At 37.2% G+C, this 17,475-nt stretch overlaps 1 protein-coding gene across 1 annotated transcript in view; it reads left to right on the top strand.

Moving 5' to 3' along the window:
- Lgr4 (leucine rich repeat containing G protein-coupled receptor 4) overlaps window positions 1–17,475 on the top strand; it is a 93,910-nt gene that overhangs the window by 57,945 nt on the left and 18,490 nt on the right. Inside the window, exons 3-6 of the mRNA XM_076844285.2 lie at window positions 6,961–7,032; window positions 8,243–8,314; window positions 14,887–15,102; window positions 16,078–16,149. Of these exons, the coding sequence (XP_076700400.1) occupies window positions 6,961–7,032; window positions 8,243–8,314; window positions 14,887–15,102; window positions 16,078–16,149 (432 nt within the window). The remainder of the gene's footprint in view (window positions 1–6,960; window positions 7,033–8,242; window positions 8,315–14,886; window positions 15,103–16,077; window positions 16,150–17,475) is intronic.

Below are 17,475 nucleotides of genomic sequence, written 5' to 3'. Positions count from 1 at the left end.
TAACTATTGCCAGGGTTTTTTTTTTTTTTTTTAATTCACTTCTAAAATAAAGTCTTCTATGGCTTACCATAATAGGAAGTGGGAGACATAAAGGCCAGTTGGTACAGGTGGAACTTTATATTTCTTTGAATTAAGTAAGGCTCTTTAATATATAGAAGAGTTCTAGATGGCCTGTATACCAAATTTTGGCAGGAACATATATTTTTTTTTTGTTTAGCATTATTACTTTAGTTTCTGTGCATTTAAATAGAAATATATAATGTGATACATATATGAAATAATCTCCCCCTTTTCTGCAAAGAAAGACTACATTGGAAATAAATTTCCTTGATAAGGGTTTGTTAATACATGTATATTTTAAAAACATATTTCGTTTTCACATATACTTTTTTAAGAGTTGTATGGAGATGAAAAGGTTTTCTTGGTATGCAAAGAAATAGGGTAAGAAAGCAAGATGTTGCTAGTTAATCCAGGTTCACTTTGATCTACTGTATCAGATGAGATTTCACCCCAGTAGGAAGAATGTCCAAAGGGAACTAGGATGGATGCTATTTAGTTTTTGGCCTTCTTTATTCACTAAGAAAATAACCACATTCTTTGTGCCTCTTAAAATCAGTGATAGAAAAAATAACACAAAACAATGTTGTTCTACTTCTAGGGCTTACATTATTTTATTTCTAGGATTTACGTTAGAACTTTGGGTAAGCACTTAAAATAGAGAAACTATATTCTTTTTCCTTATCTGTTAAAAAACAAGAGGAAAACCCAAAACCAACACACATATTTACACACACCCACCCACACACACACACACACACACACATGCACATGTACACACAAAGAATGTATGATGATAAGCTTGCCAATCTATGGCAACAGGATTATTTTAAGGGTCAATATAATAGGATAATGAATATGCAAATGCTAGGCAAATATTCATATTTTTATTATCTGTATTAATACAAATAACTCTAAATGGGAAGCAGTATACCTCTTGAAGTCTTTGTTTTTGGTATAGTTCTGAGCACACAGTAGGCCTTCCCATGTAAATTAGCATATGGCTTAGGATTTATAATAGAAGTACATGTTGTCATGCATTTTGCTCTTGAAAACAGTTACCAAATTTTTGGATCCTGATGATTTAAAAGTATATTTAGCAAAATTACATCACTCACCTCCTGTTAAATGCTTTCCTATAGCCCTACTTGTCAGGTTCAGTTTGGGAACTGCCTTCTCTGAGGGAAGCATCGTCACGGGCTGGTGGTTGTGCCTGTTATGCTTTGCAGGTAGCATGACGCTGTGGCGATCCACCCACTTGAGGGAATTTAATGGCATCACAGAAGAGGCAGCCCAGACGTGTTTGGGTATGATCTATGATACTTTCATATGCGTGGCTTCAAAGTAAGTGTAGAAAGAAACAGCCAGGGAGAAGAGGACATTGCTAAGGGGTAGATGAATGTTGATTAGAGAGAAGGGCGGAGCCCAGAGTTCTTTTCAGTTAGGATTTGACAAAATAGCACAATGCCAATCCATCTTGTAGTCACCTCTGCAAAATGAAGGTGAGCACGCAGGGTGGATGGGAAACTGTATAACCTAATGCCAGCCTCTCCATAATGTGATAGGGAAGTTGTCAGCAGTAAAGCTCTCTATTGTTTGTGTGCAAGGCATGTCTCCTGCCTTCCTGTGGCCTGCCTTTGCCTCCTCCTCCCCATGTCTTCTCACAACAGTTGCTGGGAGCTACTGAGCTCCCATCTGCCTTTTCCCAACTCAGTGCACACATCTAGTCAGTACTTATACTGTCTTCCTCACTCCCCTAATTCTTGGCTAGAATTCCAACCAAAAAGCTTCAATGAAATTTATGTAACAGACCAGGAAAAAAAAAAAAAAGAAAAAAACAACCAAATTCAGACATTCCTCAGACTAGTAACCAGTTGGTGTATTCTCTGTCTTCCGTTGCCTCTTCTTTCAGTTGCTTCCCTGGTGAAGAAACCACAGCCCTGTTGTGTGCATTTCATGAAGGTATTAGCTCTCTGACCCAGATTATCTTCTGAAATGTGGCTTACTCACTCATATCACCAGTGACCAGTGTCCTGTGTTTAACCAGCATAGCTTCTGCTTTTTCCCTACAAGAGGGATGACCCATAGAGCATTTCATGTAGTGTATACCTTATACTACCTGAGGATATAATTGAAGATTCTTGCTCCTCAAAGAGCTTACCCTAGAAGGAACCCATAATGTGAATCCATAGTTCTTATGAATAATAAACGTTCAGTTTCATACAGACATTATACACAGAGCTGCTTGTATCGTGTTTCCTATTTATGGTTCCCAATCTAGTGGGCCAGTGGTAATCTAGTGGATTCTACTCCCCTTTCCTCCACCCTTGCCTTCTCTCTTCTTTCTCTATCATTGCCCTCTTTGCTTCTGGGACTATTGTAGCAAGCAGAGTAAAAAGGATTTGTGTTAAAGTAGACTGTGTCACCATCTGAAGTCCCATTAGAGTTGTTTCAATTCTGCTTGATCATGTGCAGAGTACCAAGTGTTTTGAGATACTACTGTTGATGTAGACTGGTGTTTCCATGTTTAATTCCTTCCTTACCACTCCTTTAAAAAAAAAAAATCCTTCCAGCATATGCTGAGAGAAAGTTGTTGCTCTAGCATATGATACTTTAAAATCTAGTCCTAGGCAGAGTCCCAGTGAGAGGTGCTATGCCTGGACATCAGCGGTCCTGTTCTCACCCTCCTGGCATTAGTTGTCTTTGGCAATGGGAAGGATGGCACTGTTGGTCTGTTGGGAATTTCTTCATAATTGCAGGTCAAAGGTCCTAAAGCATGGGCATGTTTTGTTGGCTTAGATCTGTGGGGTGAGGGCTATTGATACTCAAACAAGGCTATTAACTTGCCCAAGTTCATTCTGCTCCACCTCTTCTCTCTGGGAATTAATTTCCCAATCTCTTAGAGACACCCCAGAGTCATCTCAGTTCAGGAGGAAGTTGACAGACAGTCATCATCCAGAAAAGAACTGGAGTGCTGGCTCTCCTACTCTTCCCCTGTGTGACTCTTGCTAAGTCACCTAGACTCTTGGATACTAAGGAAGCATCGTTGTTGTCATGAGATGATTAGAATGAGAGAATGTCTATGTACCTACTGTGCCTTATGGTGTCTGTAACCTACTGTGGGCTCATAGTTATTTTGTGTGTGTGTGTGTGTTTTTTTTCCCCCTTCCAAAGATTTTATGACTTTGTCCCTAATGCTGCTATTTATTCACTTTGCTCTTTCTTGGATCCAAACTTTTAGACATGAAACATCCCCACGGTCTACTATAAGAAGTTCTGGCTCATAAAACAAACAAAATATCAAGGCTCTGGAGGTTGCAGTTGCTGAAGCTGCGGAACCCTTACCAAACTGCTGTTTATTATTCATGAAACACAGCAGTTTGGTAAACTTAGGTAGATAAAGACCGAAGGCTCCAGCATGTTATGTTTACCCTGGTAAGAAAGTAATCAAAGTAGTGTGTCCTCTTGTGGAGCATTAGAGTTGGCTTGCATTTCAGGATAAGCCTCATGCAGAGAGCTCATTTTGTCATTTATATTAATGATAAGTAGAAGAGAAAGAGAATGCTTTTTGAAGTTACTTTAGTTTTCCCATGGTTTACAAGGGGACAGAGATTTGGAGAAAGGAAGCAAATATTTTGGCTGATGTGGTTAAACAGTCTTTTTTGTTGACAAGTTTAGATAATCAGGTATTCTGCACTTCCTTTCTTACTTTATAAATACTCTTTTTCATGAGCTTAGCACAATATGCTGAACTCCTCAAGGAAAGCCTGTAGACATTAAAAACTATTAGAGACAAAAAGATAAGAATCCTGGAAAGCCTCAGTCTGTTTATAGTATTTCTTTTTGGCTGGACTCTAACATTTTAACACTGGTCTTTCTGACAACTAGGAGGAGCAGAGTCACATGACTATTTAGGGCCCTGAGAGAAGATGACTACTGCCTCCTAAGCCCCTTATGTTGTGATTTGGTCTTTTAAAATGAGAACTCTGGGTTATAACTGGAAGCATTATCATTTGAATTTGATGAGTGAGCTCGGGTGTAGAAATCTTGAGAATGCTTGTACTGGGCATGCACCAAGGTAACTGCAGGATTCTGTGGCATTAACATAGTGAACATTTTCTAGGAGGAACTTCTGAGAAAGTGGTTTTTGCTGATGAGTTGACATTGATGGGTGTAGCAAATGTGTGAGATCCATGCCCTGTTCATGGAAGCCTTTGTACTTGGCCTGCAAGACTAATACATGCAAGGAACAACCAGTAGAAAGTAGCCTACCACTGGGTTCATTTATGCACTCCTAAGTATTTACAAATAAGGCATGCTTGTAAAAACTGACATTTTCAAGGAAAGTAGCATTGCAGTTGGGGATTTAAGGGTGAAAAATGAAGTTGCTAGGTGAAGTTGTTAAGAGGTATGGAGGTAAAGCTGGCTGGTTTAGAACCAAAAGGATTTGCCAAGGAGAACTTTTTACATGGAAGCACTGAACAGTTTCTTCAATCTCTTGTTTTATATACAGTGAATTCTGGGAGATACAAGGCCAAGAGACTTTTTAAAAAGTCAACTGAAGCCAGGCTCAATGGTACATACCTGTAATCCTAGTGGCTCTGGAAGCTGCAGCAGGAGGATCACTAGTTCAAAGCTAGCCTCAGCAAAAGCGAGGCACGGAGCAACTCAGTGAGACCCTGTCTCTATATAAAATATAAAATAGGGCTGGTGATGTGGCTCAGTGGTCGAATGCCCCTGAGTTTAATCCCTGGTCCACCTCCCCACCCCACCCCCGCAAAAAAACGTCAGCTGAGGCAGAGTAAAACTTTTAAGAGTTTGAGCAAACAATAATTCATGAGTTGGGCAGCTGCAAACCAGAAGTGGCTCCATAACTTTACCAAGAGAATGCCAGGGAAAAGATTTTACTGAACAAAAGAAAATATTTGATGGGTTTTGGTTAGGCAGTTGCCTTATAAGTTTGTGGGCTGCTCTTGATTGGTTGGACTTTAGGACTGTTTTTTGGGGTTTTGTTTGTTTGTTTTGTTTTGTTTTAATGTAGGCATTTACAAGAAATAGTTCAAGTTTTGCTTATGTTTGCAAATTGAGGAAGATTTTTGTCACTTAGGAAGGCTAACTGACTTTATCTGCTGATTACTTGGGCCCACTCTCCTTTTTAATTTCATTAACATGGCAGATGGTATAAAGAAACATATTGTGAAACCTCAATTATGAGAAGCCTTGAAAGGTATTGGGGAGCAAAACTGATCAAACTGTGTTACAGACATGTATGAATATGCCACAATGAAATTTACCACTCTGTATAATTAGTATTCTTACACACACACACACACACACACACACACACACACACACACTGGTATGAGGGTTTGAAGTATAGCACTCAGATGCTAGAATGTCCTATGAGAAACAAAGTGCATGGTGAGTCTAGGTAGTGACAGTGTTGCCTGAGAATTCAGCATTGTTATCCTTGTTCTTGAAGAAATCATTCAGCATGTTTACATTTTTGATTTCTGAGTTGCTTCACTCCATCTCCCATCTTCAGTATATACATCTATGCTAACGACTTTGTTAATGCTAGGGAAAAAGCAGTTTTTATCCTTTCTGAGGCTACTTGCGTTTTTACTGGGTCAAAACTTCGAGATAAAGAGAGTTTCAGACTTCATCCACTTCAAGTTTTAGGACTGGCAGAGGATCCTTCCTTGTGTTCGTAGTACAAGGGTGTGTGAGTGCAACAGATTGGAAAAGGGAACCTGAAGTCTAAGGAGAGGATGCTGTATGCCTGGCCTCGAATTTGCAATTCTCCTGCCTCAGCCTCCCAAATAGTGGGGATTATAGGCAGGCATCATCATGCCCTGCCCAAAGGAGGGATTTTAAAGAGTACTTTGTGACTGTGTGGTCCCAAGATATGAAAGGAGAGAGGTTTTTTTTTTTTAAGTTGCTTAAAGTTGCTGTTACTGAATCTACCTGTTTAAGAAACTATCCTGACAGAACTAAGAAACTGAGAATCCTGTTTTTGATTATAGGGACATTCAACTATCCCTTTTAAGTACATGTTTGGAAACCATTTTTTTCATTTAACCTGTTTATAAGTGAGTTAAGTGAGTTGCTGCACTGTTTCTAGCATTTTCTTCCTAAGGCCTTCTGTTCAACTTTTCTTCCTATTTCTCTGTCTGTGGCAATGAGAGGAAAAGTGAGTCTCTGTGAATTATGTGCTCAGATTTCTTACAAAAGGACCCAAAGAATTCCTGTCTTTCCTTACTCTACCCTTACCTCCACTGAAATTTGCCATTTCAAAAAAAAATTTTTAAGAAAATATTTATTTGAAACTATGTAATGTTTTGAACAACCAACAATAAAAATTAAAAAAAAATTTATTTGAAAAATACACATATAAGCCTTTATTTGGAAAACCAAGCTTCCAACAATCTCACATTTTGCACAGAACCTGCTCCTTCCTTATGCTGAGATAACAGGCTGACTTTGCCTCCTGAAGGCATTCTTCCTTGACAGACTGGTTTGCTCTGATCTGTATAAACACTACTGCCTGCTGACTAGTAGTCTGTATTTATGAGGCCCTTGGAAAACACTGTGAGCTGCAGAGAGTGACCGTGAATAGCAAACTTAATTTGGCTTAATGTGTTTTGGCTTGCTTGACCTCACCAGAATAAAAATGTGCCTGCTTAAATTATTGCATTGGAAGTTTAAAAAAAGAATTCTAGAGACACTCATCTCATTGGAAGAATCTTGGGATCATTTTAGCAAAGGTTTAAGTCCATGTTTAATGTCAGATGACTTGAGAAATGTTTAACATAGAGCTTTAATCGCAGATTAGGTTATTGTGGTGTCTGAATTTTAAGTCTGAATTACTATTTTTTTTCTTTTGCTACTTTTTTTTTCTAGACAATTGGCTGGCAACGACCTTTCTTTTATCCACCCAAAGGCCTTGTCTGGGTTGAAAGAACTCAAAGTTCTGTAAGTAATGCAATTTTAGAGTTTCACAGCTGGCTGTGTATTTTCTTTCTGCATAGTCAACATGCTTGGAGCTAGGTTAAGCACAGTTTCTTTTAGTTCAGGATTAAAAGATTTAAGGAGTGGCCAATGGTTAGTATGGGAGGCTAGAGATTGATTTAGGCAAGTTTGAGTCTAGATAACGAAAGTTAAAACTCCAAACAATAGGTATTCTGACCTCTAGTATATTACAGTTGAATATTTGACTTTTTGTGCTGCTAATGTATTGAATCAAAATTTATGGGTAGGCTTCATTTCTACTTACTTTATAGCTAGAAGATTTCTGAATTAGCCAACCTTAAAGGGAAAGGGATTTATAAGAACTTCAAATGTTAAAATCATTTTAGAGCTGAAGGAGTTGAGATAACCATGATTTATTGAGCCAGGAAGGGATTAGGAAATAAATTCCTTACAGTGGTCAGGAGCTTGGAGTATGGCAGATTGAGAAACAGGTGAACTGACTACCCCCACTTCTCCCATTTTCCCTACAACCTTGCTGGTCAAGGTCACCAGGCCCCTGGTCCTGTGAGCAAGGTGGGTCCTTTCTCTCTTCTCTTCTGTGGTTATGATTCATGTCAGGCAGTCATTTTATTCATGTGACAGGAATGGTTTTAGGCAAAAATTAAAAAGGATTTTGTTTTCAGTATGGATAAATGCCTCTGATCTCCAGGCCCTGATTAAGGCTCTATTTCTGCCCGACCCCTATGGCACTGACAACATCTTTGGTAGTCCCTACATCAGGTTTTGTTCCTCTCCTGGCAAAATTGGCTTTTCCTAATGCTCATGTTTCTGGGCTCTACTTTATTCCAGTTTGAAAGGCATTAGGGATACCATTGGGTTTGCTTATTATACCTCCCAATTAACTTGTTATACCTCCCAATTAACATTTACCATACTTAGGATGATGAACATTAACTAGGGTGCCTTTATTATCAAAAAGGAAAAAAAAATCCCTGGAAATGTGGATTCCCTGCAGAACTATGTTAGGAGGTGGCTTGGGATAGCAGCATTAGTTTCATTTCTGGCTTTACAACAAATGCTTCTTGAAATTTTGCACTTCTATTATGCTGGGTGCTTTCTACCTCCACCCTGCTTCATTTGGTGCTGTTAGAAATATTTTTGAGAAAAAAATGGCTCCAATTTTTCTCATCACTAACTAAAAATTTTCTTCCAGAACTCTCCAGAATAACCAGTTGAAAACAGTACCTAGTGAAGCCATTCGAGGACTGAGTGCTTTACAGTCTTTGTAAGTAATATTTTGGTTTTTCTGCATTCCTGAATTATTAGGAAACCACTCTGGTTGTTAAATGTGTGAAGAACTGGAATCCCAAGGAAACGGGAGATTTATCCTCTCCTCTGGGATAAAAATGGGTATGACCAGTTGCTGTTATGATGTTTTTATAACATCCTCGGTGAGGGAAAAGGAGGTGGTGTGGTTTACCTCCTTTCTTCTCACAGAGGCTGAGAGAAAGCTGCTGGGTGTCCTTCTATGAACTATGGGCATGGCTAGTGGTCGCATCTCTTTGGAACCAGAATTAAGTGTGTCTAGTGTTTTGTACCCTGATAGTCACAGTGACATTTCTGTCCCAGGTGGTAATGATCATCAGAACAAATTAATCATAGTTCCTTCCTGTGAACATACCAAATCCATGTTGGTGTCACTTAATTGCCTGAGCTGCCTCCTTTCCAGGTTTTTCTTTTTTGAAAAAAATAAAGTTCAGTGTTTATGTGGCATGTTCTAGGTTTTAAGTCTTGTTTTTCCTTGTACAGGTACAAATTTTAAAAGCATTTTCAAATAGCACTGTTATTTTTTTTTCATTCTTTATACATAAAACATTTATTTTTTTAAATATAAATTGTAAGTGCTTTTCTTGCATGACCAGTAATGAACAAATGACTATAGGGAGAACTTTAAATAACTTGTCCAGCATCACATAACTTTTAGGGATGGAGTTGGGGTTCAAAACCAGATAAACCTGTTTCAGAATTCTAATTAATATGAACTTTTAAGATATTCTAGTAGCTAATGGGAGGTGAATATGAAAATAAAAATATGTACTAATAAAATATATGTTGTAAAAGTTAAACTTTAAATAGTATCTGTCATAAACAAGGAATATCCAGGGTATTGGCCATGTAATTTCTAGTTCAAATAGAAGTTTAAGATAGAGTATATTAAGTAGTTCACTTTACAAAAAAAGGCAAGAGAGTAAGTTCCAAATGGACTCTTAAAGTGAGTTTCTTTACAGAATAATTATTTTGCTGAGTCTATGCTCTCTTTTACCTCAGGCAGATATACAGAGAGGGCGCTATCTGATCTCCCACAGACCTGAATTTAAGCATTTTAAATAGTTTTTGTTTTCCTTTGCTTTTTAAAATTCATTGGGGGTTGGAGTACTGGGGTTTGAACTCAGGGTCACCCAACCACTGAACCACATCCCCAGCCATCCGCCCCCCACCCCACACACTTTTTTTTTTTTTTTTTGTATTTTATTTATAGAGGAGCCTCGCCATTGCTGAGACTGGCTTTCAATGTGTGATCCTCCTGTCTCAGCCTCCCAGGCTGCTGGGATTATGGCGTGTGCCACTGTGCCTGGCTCCTTAAATTCATTTTATTTGAAACCTTTGCATGGAATTTTAATTTCCCAATACTTAATGATCCAATTCTCAATATTTGATCTAATTTGAAAGCAAAAATAGAACTAAAATCTCATTTTCCATTTTGGAACAGAAAAACTACCAAAACAAAACCAAAAAAAATCCCACTGAAACTGAAAACATACAAATAGATTCTAATTAATGACCGGTAAGTATATTAAAATGTATGTGACATTTATTAATAATATAGATGACTTAAAGGGTTATTTTTCTACAGAAAACATAGGTTTCCCCATTTAAAACAACATTTTAAAACAGCATAATGTGCTCATCATTTATTGAGTGGCTTGCTTAGTTTAAATTATCTCCTTTCCAGCCAGTGGTACATGCCTGTAATCCCAGTGCCTCAGGAGGCTGAGGCAGGACAATCAAAGTTCAAGGCCAACTTTAGCAACTTAGCAAGGTCCTAAGCAACTTAGTAACACCTGTCTCAAAATAAAAAATAAAAAGGTCTGGGGATGTAGCTCTAGATTAAAATCTCTAGTACCCCAAAATAAAATAATCTCCAAAATTGCAATGGGGGTAAGGAGTGGACTCAAAACAAACTTTTTGTTATTAAAGGCACCAGTCTGTTTTCATGTGTGGTAGAAACTGAAGGAGCTACTGCTATATGTCAGTACTGTTTTATATAAGAAGGAAGTGTTCGTGGATTTGTTAGCATAGTGGTCACGGTGGTCAAGTTAGATATAATTGAAATTCTGTTGTGGTGTAAAACCATCTTATCAGCACTTGAGTCAGTTTGAAAATCTGATCTTCAGACCTGAATTACATGAAAGATTTCCTTGTGGTTTTGAATAGTGCTTAAAAAGAACAAAGTTCATTAGGGGTTGAAATCGAATAGAAGTGGTTTGATACAAGCTATGTGCTTGTGATTTCTATAAAATCTAATAGTGAATTGTTGGTATTAATAAAAAGATAGCATAACAGCTATACTAAAGCCACATAGCTATAGAATTATCTGAACAGGATATTAAAATGACATATCAGAATTAATTCCACCAGAAGTTTTTCTTTATATTAGATCACATTTATATTGAATATTAAAGCATCTCAAAGATTAAATTTCTTGGATTTTCCTTAATAATTTTAAAGTGTTTTAAACTATATTTAAATTATTGTTAAGTTAGAAGTAGAGAGAAAAAGAAACCTTTGATTACACAGTATTTATTGATAACATAGCCTTTCAACCTAAATATATGTATATAGGATTTTTTTTTTCCGTAATTTCATCTGAGACAAGATTTTTTTATGATTTTTTTATTTGTTGATAGACCTTTATTTATTTATACATGGTACTGAGAATTGAACCCAATGTCTCACATATGCCAGGCAAGTGTGCTACCACTGAGCCACAGCCACAGCACGAGACAAGATTTTTTTTAAAAATGTTTGTTTGAAATGTAAAATAGGCTTTTGAGAATAGGGAATAGGAACACATTTTCCAGATAAAAATAAGTCAGGGTTAATACCATGTCATCCTTCTCATAATAAAATTGTACTTAAAAGTAATAGTTGTCTCTTACTGTATAGAGTGTGAGTAGTAGAATACACTAAAGAAGCTCCTGTAATATCTCCAATTTATGAGATATAATGCTATTTAGCACCTTCTAAAGGAATTGATTATAATATTATTTTGGTCTGTTAGGATGAATATTAATAGTCCAGGTCATTGGTACCAAGCCAGGATTCCAAGACAGTTTTTCTCTGAAGCATTGATCTCAGTGTAAACATGGGCTCTTAACATTTATGGGTGTGTCTCCAATGCCCACATGTGAATTGAAGTGCATGTATTAACCTTTTGAATCACCTCCATAAATCCTTTTTCTTATTTAAATTTTTCCATCATTTTTTATTTTAACTTATGTGCAAGTTTACAGTTTGGGAAAATTTTTGATATAAAAAAATTTTTGTCTTTTTTCTTATTGTTGTGTTATTATTTTGTATAGAAAATAGTGTCATCTCAGCTGGATGTGGTGGTACACACCTGTAATCTCAACCACTCTGGAGGCTAAGGCAGGAGGATCTTGGGTTCAAAGCCAGCCTTGGCAATTTAGTGAGGCCCTAACCAATTTAGTGGGACCCTGACTCTAAATAAAATAGAAATAGGGCTGGGGATGTGGCTCAGGGGGCAAGTGCCCCTGAGTTCAATCCCCAGTAACCTCCTCCCCCCACCAAAAATAGTGTCATCTCTATCTTAGCCCAAAATTCACTTCATTATCTTACTATAAGTTAAAGCTATCCCTTTTCTTTGATGGTATGGCACAGAATTCACAAGAAGCATAATGTATGTAGTACTGGATTTATGTTAGAGAGGTATGAACAACTTTCTTTATTAGAGTGTTTTACCATTTCTTAATGAAACACTTTTATAGAAAAGACTTAATTTCTTTGACTTTAATGTATGTATTTTGGGGTACTTTGCTTGTTGTTTTACTGACAGGACTCTCTGTGTGTGTGTGTGTGTGTGTGTGTGTGTGTGTGTGTGTGTATAATCAGTATGATTAAAATAAGCAATTTAAACTTTTAAACTGCTATAACACTAAAAAATTGTAATTAAAAGACAGCCCAATGCCGCAGTCTGGCTGGGCACAACTCAGGAGCCACTTGTCAAAAGAAACTAACTTTATTTTTAGAACCACATGCACCAAACAAAACAGCTCCTCAGGAAAAAACCCTCAGAGCCCAACTGCCACCACCGGCTTCCCACAAGCCACACTCCCTAACCACCAGCCTCCACACCTCCCACAATCCTCTTCCTCTTGAGGCCAATTGGCTGGGTCACATGGGCGGAGCCAAAAAGTCCCCCAATGAGCAGCTCCGTGTCCTGAAAGGGCAGGGAAACAGCCCAATGAGCTTCACCGCAGAGGAGCCAATCAGCTAGATGTTGCTGGGGCCGCTGTGAGCCAATCATCAGCTGGCAGTCTGAAAGTTTGCTGGAGCCCCTTCGGCTGTGGCTCTCAACAGTCCAATCCCCTTGCCTGACCTATAGGGACCTGCATAATCTGGAACCTACATGTGTCCCCAGCACTGTCCCACCAGGCCCTCTACTCCCTTGTTCCTGCCTCTAATCTCTCTGACCTGGGAGTTACTGGATCTCACCAAGCTGGTTTCTGCATTTGCCTTTTTACCTAATATTCTCCATGCCAGTTCCTGCTTCCACTTATTTTTGTGTGTTCTTTAGGTCTCTTAAAGATGCTTTTCCTGACAAAGTACTTTCATTTTTTTTTTTTGAGTTGTAGATGAACCAAGTGTCTCACATGTGCTAGGCAAGTACTCTGCCACTGAGCCACAACCCTAGCCTGACAAAGAACATTTTAAGTAGCTTCTTTCCCCATTAGCATCCACCCATTTTTATCTCTGTTCCCTGTTTATTTCATGGCACTTTGTAAACACTCCTTGTTGGTCTCATGGGGACAGGCCTCTGGCCTATGTTTTCACCATTTTATCCTTTGTGTCTAACAAGATGCTCAATTTAAATATGTTGAGTTGCAGATAATCAAATTAGCTACAAGTATAATTTAGTTACATTATATGGTTAATTTGTGTGATTATATGTTTAGTGTCTCTTCTTAAGAATGGAAGCTGCCAGGAGGTTGCAAATTACATCAGTGTGTTTGAACACATTCCTATCTATTCATTAAAGCATATCTCCTAAACAACTCTGTAACCATTACTTTGCCAGTCTGTTATATAGAGGATACTGGTTCCTTTTCAGGGCTAAATTCTAGAAAGCCCAAGGAATATACCAGTCTAAAAATCTTTGTTGCTAGACAGATTCTTAAGGCAGCTACTCAGTTTCCTATGCCACCCCTCACCCCTCTAGTGTTCTTTAGTTCTCTTGACTCTATCAGAAGGAAAGTGTCTTTCAGATACTCACCAGGACCAGTGATTACTAATTCCTGCTACTTCCTACCTCTGGGAGGGAGAATGAATCTGGGGTTTAGGGCAGTAGTAGGGTGCAGGATCCCAGAACTGACCACAGGAAAAAGGAACAATTATGGCAGGAACTGAAGTTGGAGTAGGATGACAATAGGAGATACAAAAAACCTCTCTAAAACTTGGAATTTACAATTTCAGTTGCCAGCCTCCATCTTTTTAGAAATGTACTGTCAGTTTGAGTTTTCATCAGTTTTTTCTGTTCCTTAATTTTGACAGAAAAATCCAAAGCTGTGAAGCATGAATGTAAGTGATGAACATCAACAAGGGATTTGTGAGGAAAGTTGTGATCTGCCTGGCAAAGACTGCCCCTCATCATATTAATATTAATATCAGGTTGTTTTTGTGTTGAAAAGTGATTATTCCACCAATTATAGCTGGTTGTGCCAACAACACCACTTAGGACCTACTTTCCAGAAATTTGCAGATGGGGACTTAATTTTAAGTATGAGTAATCCTATTAGTAAGGTGTTCCTTAATTCCAAAATTTTTGGAAAAACTGAAGTTTTAAAGTCATAGTAACATCAATTGGAGGAGCTGCTTAATTTTTTCCTGTGGACAATTTGACCTTTTTTAAAGTAACTGTTAATTTTGGCAAACTAATTTTTCAAAAGGATTCAGTGCTAAGAGAAGAAAAGAAGTTGCTTTGCTAAAATGTGACACATTTTTAACTTGTCTGGTGGTAATAAGTAAGGGTAATTGAGAATCTGTTGAGGTGGTTTATTGCTATTTAAAAAATTATAAATATTTTCTAATTTTTCCCCTTTGATCCCAAATCAGAGTAGCAACTAAACTTTATAGTATTATTTACAATGTAACATTGAATGTAAAGTAACTTATTTGCTGGCTTAGTTTTTATTCTTGGTTTCCTGTATCTTGATATTGTATACTCTGAAATTCAAGTTCCAACTTGAGCTTGTGAGAGTTTTCTTTCTTTCTTTTTCAAAGTGTATCTTTCTCTTAAAAAGTGGCTTCTTAGCCAAAGAGAATTGAAACATTTCCATTTGGATACATCACTCTCTCACCAAGAAAGGGAAAGAACTGAGTTTTATACATGGTCTTGGAAAAGGTATCAGATTCTATTGAGGTCTTCTAGTGATTTTATGTCTTTGGTCATTTTGATTACTCCTTTTCATTTTGAAAGCTCTGAGAATTGTCTGAATCAGATCAACTCCATTTCACTAGAATTTGTTACTGAACGTGGTGGTTGTTTATTTCTATCAGGCGTTTAGATGCCAACCATATTACCTCAGTCCCCGAGGACAGTTTTGAAGGACTTGTTCAGTTACGGCATCTGTGGCTAGATGACAACAGCTTGACAGAGGTACCTGTGCGTCCCCTCAGCAACCTGCCCACCCTGCAGGCGCTGACCTTGGCCCTCAACAGAATCTCGAGCATCCCTGACTTTGCCTTTACCAACCTGTCAAGCTTGGTGGTTCTGTAAGTGTTCATCCTTTTTTTTTTTTTTTTTTTTTTTTTGTAGTTGTAAATGGACATAATGCTTTTATTTTATTTGTTTATTTTCATGTGATGCTAAGAATTGAACTCAGTGCCTCACACATGCTGGGCAGATGCTCTGCCACTGAGCTGTAGCCCCAGCCCTGTTCATTCCTTTTAATACCATATGTTTTGTTAATTTCAAAACAAGTTCCTTGTGAAAAGGTATTATGAAAGTACTCACTGATTCTGCTTCCGAATAGTCAGTGTTTAGACCAGCTGCTGTTTTGTTAAAAGGTGATGACTTTCTGAAATATAAAATAGGAGAATTCAGAGTATTAATATCTGGTAATGGCTATTGAATATTCCTGATAGAAATGGTCCTTCGTAATCATGAGAGAAAAAATTAGGTCACTTGGCAAACACTCATACAGCTTTTGTTTGTGTCCCCAAAGTGAATTTTTTTATTCTTATTAAAAGAAGTGAAATCATTATGTGATGTTCACAGAAATAAGTTCCAAGGTTATTTCATATTTCCCAGCTTTTCTATTCATAGAGTATGTGATTTTCTGTGTTTTTAATCTTTGAATACTCAGATATAATAAAGTGGCATTTAAAAAAAGTCTGTTTACAGACCTCTCTGATATAAACTTATATACTTCTTCCATATCATCAAAATTTGCTTTCTGCAAATTGAGCTAATCAAGACTGGTATTTTGATGTTAATATTAAGTAATATTTAGTATGTGTATCATTTTTCCATTAGAGACATTTTCCTTTTCTATTGGTGTTCTGTGTTCAGTGAATACATGCAATGTAGATAAAAAGATACATAACCAATTATGTTTTCCATAGACAAGTGTTGAAATATTTAGCTATACGATTCCTTTAAGTCATCCCAATTTAGACTTATGAAACAGTTATAATAGTTGCTACTGGGAGATGTGAAAGTCATTTTGATGCTTTTTTTTTCCATAGGCATCTTCATAACAATAAAATTAAAAGCTTGAGTCAACACTGTTTTGATGGACTAGATAACCTGGAGACCTTGTAAGTATATTCGCTTATTGGGGAGTCACACTGTGATATCAACAGTGCAACTGTATGTTTCACTACAGAAAAAAGATGCTGTTCTTGAGTCAATCCATTATCAATTTGTTTTAATACATGACTAAATTCTTGCCATCAAATAACCTGGTTATGAATCTACATTTATGATTAAAAGTATAATTACATGTGTACTTCATGCCTCTACTCCCAAAATATGTATTAAAAGCAGCTCAATATGGAGAGATTTCTCTTTCCAAAAATGTTGATTTTGTTAAATTTATGATGGTTTTGGAACTCTGAGGCTTCTAAAATGAATTCTAGATAGTTTTGTTGTTGTTTTTCCCCCATAATCTCAGTTGCCTTGCTAGTTGTTTACAGTGTATTTGAATATTGTATCTGCTTTCACATACTACAGTGTAACAAGTTAAGGTTTTGTATTTTGCATACCATACTCTTGTTGTTTCCACTAGCTGTAGTGTTCAGGACTGTGGCTGTTTTAGCTGTGCATCATACCACTACTTATCTAACAGACGTTGTGCTGCTGTGTGTAATTGAGAGTAGAATGTTTATTTTTGTATATATGAGTACATTTATTTCCTATTCACAGATAACATAATATTTGCCATTGTGATGTAGTAAATTAATTCAGAAAATATCTCAATTGGATGGGCGAGTGAAGCCTGATTGAAATGTTTAGGTTTGTAGTGTTTTGTTTAACCAGAATTTCTGGTTAAGTGTCAGTGGCTGAGAAGACTTCAGATCTTACAGGATCCTATTAATCCACCTTATTCTCTAAACATTGAAAAGATAAGACATCAATGGATATTTTAAAGTCCAGCATTCTCAAGAAGATAGATCCAAATTCAAGCCTCCTTTGCTAAGTGTAATTTTTGGTGTGACAGATAAAAGCTTGAAAGAATAATGTGTAGACCATGTGTGCTATTCAAATTATATTAAAATTAAATCTCTTCTTCCCAGTTAGTTTAATTTTTACTTGCCATTTTCCTTCTGTGAAGGAAAACAAAATAGCTCTCCAAGGAGCTGGGCTTTGAATTTTATTTTGCTGTCATCCTGCAATCAACCATGTGAATCATGCCTACCTGCTCTTTATGTTAAGAGAAATTGAAATGTAAACATGCTAAGGAGTAGACCTTTTATTATAGACTACTATGGTTTATCTTGCTACTAATTAATATAACATTTTGAATAATTTATAACCTGCGTAAGGACAATAATAATGTGAATCAATGTACCCAGCTCCCAAGTACCAGGATTTCAGGAAGCCCCTGAACTCCAAAAGGAAGCCTCGCTTTCATGCTCCTATCT

Source organism: Callospermophilus lateralis, chromosome 2 (assembly GCF_048772815.1).
Source record: "Callospermophilus lateralis isolate mCalLat2 chromosome 2, mCalLat2.hap1, whole genome shotgun sequence".
Lineage (NCBI taxonomy): Eukaryota > Metazoa > Chordata > Mammalia > Rodentia > Sciuridae > Callospermophilus > Callospermophilus lateralis.
Note: the sequence above shows the minus strand (reverse complement) of the source record. Positions and strands in the feature narration are given on the sequence as shown.